Source organism: Phytophthora parasitica, assembly GCF_000247585.1.
Source record: "Phytophthora parasitica INRA-310 unplaced genomic scaffold supercont2.61, whole genome shotgun sequence".
Classification (NCBI taxonomy): Eukaryota; Oomycota; class Peronosporomycetes; order Peronosporales; family Peronosporaceae; genus Phytophthora; species Phytophthora nicotianae.
In genome coordinates this window covers 210,068-212,459 of record NW_008649047.1, presented here as the reverse complement: position 1 = coordinate 212,459, position 2,392 = coordinate 210,068, and the positions used below count along the sequence as shown (strand labels likewise).

At 45.8% G+C, this 2,392-nt stretch overlaps 1 protein-coding gene across 1 annotated transcript; it reads left to right on the top strand.

Annotated features, from left to right (window-relative positions):
- Window positions 1–2,019: 2,019 nt before the first annotated feature.
- Window positions 2,020–2,372, top strand: PPTG_23988 (hypothetical protein; the record flags this gene model as incomplete). The annotated part of the gene is made up of 2 exons (XM_008914574.1): window positions 2,020–2,274; window positions 2,328–2,372. The coding sequence occupies 2 exons, from the start codon at window positions 2,020–2,022 to the stop codon at window positions 2,370–2,372; spliced, it is 300 nt and encodes a 99-aa protein (XP_008912822.1).
- Between the last annotated feature and the right edge of the window lie 20 nt (window positions 2,373–2,392).

The following is a 2,392-nucleotide window of genomic DNA, read 5'->3' as shown; positions in this document are numbered from 1 at the left end:
CTGAGAGTGCCATTACTATGTCAGGAACTTGCGATTCAGATCAGCTAACTAAGGAGCTTAAAGCGCCGGGTATTGTGCGTGAAGCAAACATGAGCAATCTTGACTGATATGGTGGGCAATATGAATATGCTATCCAACATTCCCACTCGGTATTGGGGCGAAAACGGTAGGAAATGTAGTTTGATATTCTTCGTCAGAGTTTATATATACCACGTTGTAAAGCCGAGCAAGAGCGGTGAGGGTTCAACGAACTATAGCCCTCAAGTGTATTTATGACTTTATAGGTGTGGTGTGTATAGCCAATATCACCGTGACGAAGAGGGGTTCGCAAATTATGGCTTTCTGGAGGAAATGATCGAACTGACAAGCGTCGGTGGTGGTGGTGGGGGGGGGGGGGGTAAGTCGCGACCTTTGCAGCGTATCATACAAAGGCTAACATATTCAATCCACTGAAGAATTATCGGCTTCAAAACAAAAGATCGGTCAACTCGAATCGCACATTCTCATCGAACTACGATCTAAAAGCGGAGAGCCGGGAGTGTCCAAATGCCGCGTCGGGAGGGGGGAGAAGAAGCAGAAGTTGGTACAAAACGAAGGCGAGACATACTTGAATCTCGTTATACCAACAAAGCCTGTATATCGGAAGGTAGATCTCGATTTAAATTGTACCCCGCTAAGTTCTGACCTACAAGTGCGGTATTGTGCTTGCATAGAGAATGCTGCTTCCTTCAAGGATGCGTGGAGGGTACTGAGGAGGCTTGGGTGGACGTCCAAACCCTTGCCAGGAAGAAGTTTATACGTGCGTTACCGATACATCCGCCCCAGTGGAGTTTCTAACGGTGAAGAAGGCGAAGACTATTTCTTAGGCGAGAAGGCTCTCACCGATTATTACAATAATACGTATGTTGTGGAGATGGAGAGAGCAAATGGAATGGAGACAAACTATTCTCACCCGAGGAAGAGTGGCGAACCGAGTGAGTCTGCTGGTGATTTTGAAATTGATCGATCTCGTGCACTGCAAGTTGATGTAAATGATGGACATGCAAATTTGGATGAAGGACATGCTAGAAGAAGTGCCAACAATGCTGTGCAGGCTGGATCTAGTCAGCAACAATGCAGCACGATACGCACCGGCTCGCATCAGACACATGAAGGCGAAACCCACCACGTTGCTAGGAACTCTGACAGCCCTCTCTGCGCTGTATGTAAATTGGAGTGCTCAACGGCACGATCATGCACAACATGTGGAGCCTTTTTACACCATTTTTGTTCTCATGACCTTTCCTCCAAGCTAAAAAAAAGGATTCGAGGGCCAGACAGACAACTCCTGGAATATTTTGGCGAGTCATCGTACTGCAGCATGGAATATTCTCGGAATATTGCAGTATCACAGAAAATAAATGGCGAAGTAAGTAGGAATTCTGCATCGACGACAAGTTTGGCGACTACGGATGCGATATCGCTACCCGTGTGTGGTCAGCTAAGTTTGTCCGAAGCCGAAATCATTCGTGAAAGTCGAGTGCAACCATCAGCAATAATTGCAAAGCAATCTCGTTCAAAAGGCAAGTCGAAGAAGCCAGCTTCAAAATCGATGGCAAAGGTCAGTTCAAGGACAGCTAGCCCGCTAAAACAAATTCGTGATAGCTCAGCAAGCGTAACATCGAAAACAAAAGGAACTGCTAAAGCAAAACAATCAGCAGCAAAAGCGAATGCTTTACGGAAAGAACTCTCGAGGAGATTGCAAACGATAGCCGACAATTATATCAATGCGAGAGTCGCTTTTACCCCGGCGCAAGAAGCCTGGATGGAGACAGCCCATTATTCTAATGTAGGCGCTGCTTACCTGGTCGGAATTGTGAGTCGCTATAGCCTTACAAGTGTAAAAAATATGCGGACGAACTTAGTGTACCAACAGCTACGTTTGAAATTTGGTGGATCAACACAACAATCCAGACAAAACAACACGTACATTGCGTCGATGAAAATGTTCTTTCACGTTGGGTTCGTCAGTTTGTAGCAATGCAGAAGGACAGTGTCGAATTTGGTGAGTCGTGGAGTTCGCTGTGCTATATGGTGCCAAAATTCTCCGACATCCCGTCTCTTGTGGATGAATTTATAGAGATTGATGCCACAGGGTACCGCGAGTGGTCTTCATTTCGAAGTCATAAGGAGTTGCATATTGATTTATGCCCAGCAGAGGTAGAAGCTATCGAGGGCATGACGTTTTCGCCTTCTGCTACATTGGATCAGGCTCCTAGTCTATTTGCTCATGAGGTTGGAAGTACGACAACTAAAATACGAGGTGAAAGCTCAAAACTCTTCGGTAGATTAGCGACTTCCAGCTTTTTTGCTTTCTCCCACTGTCTCTGTGAAAACAAGTTGTAGTTTTTCC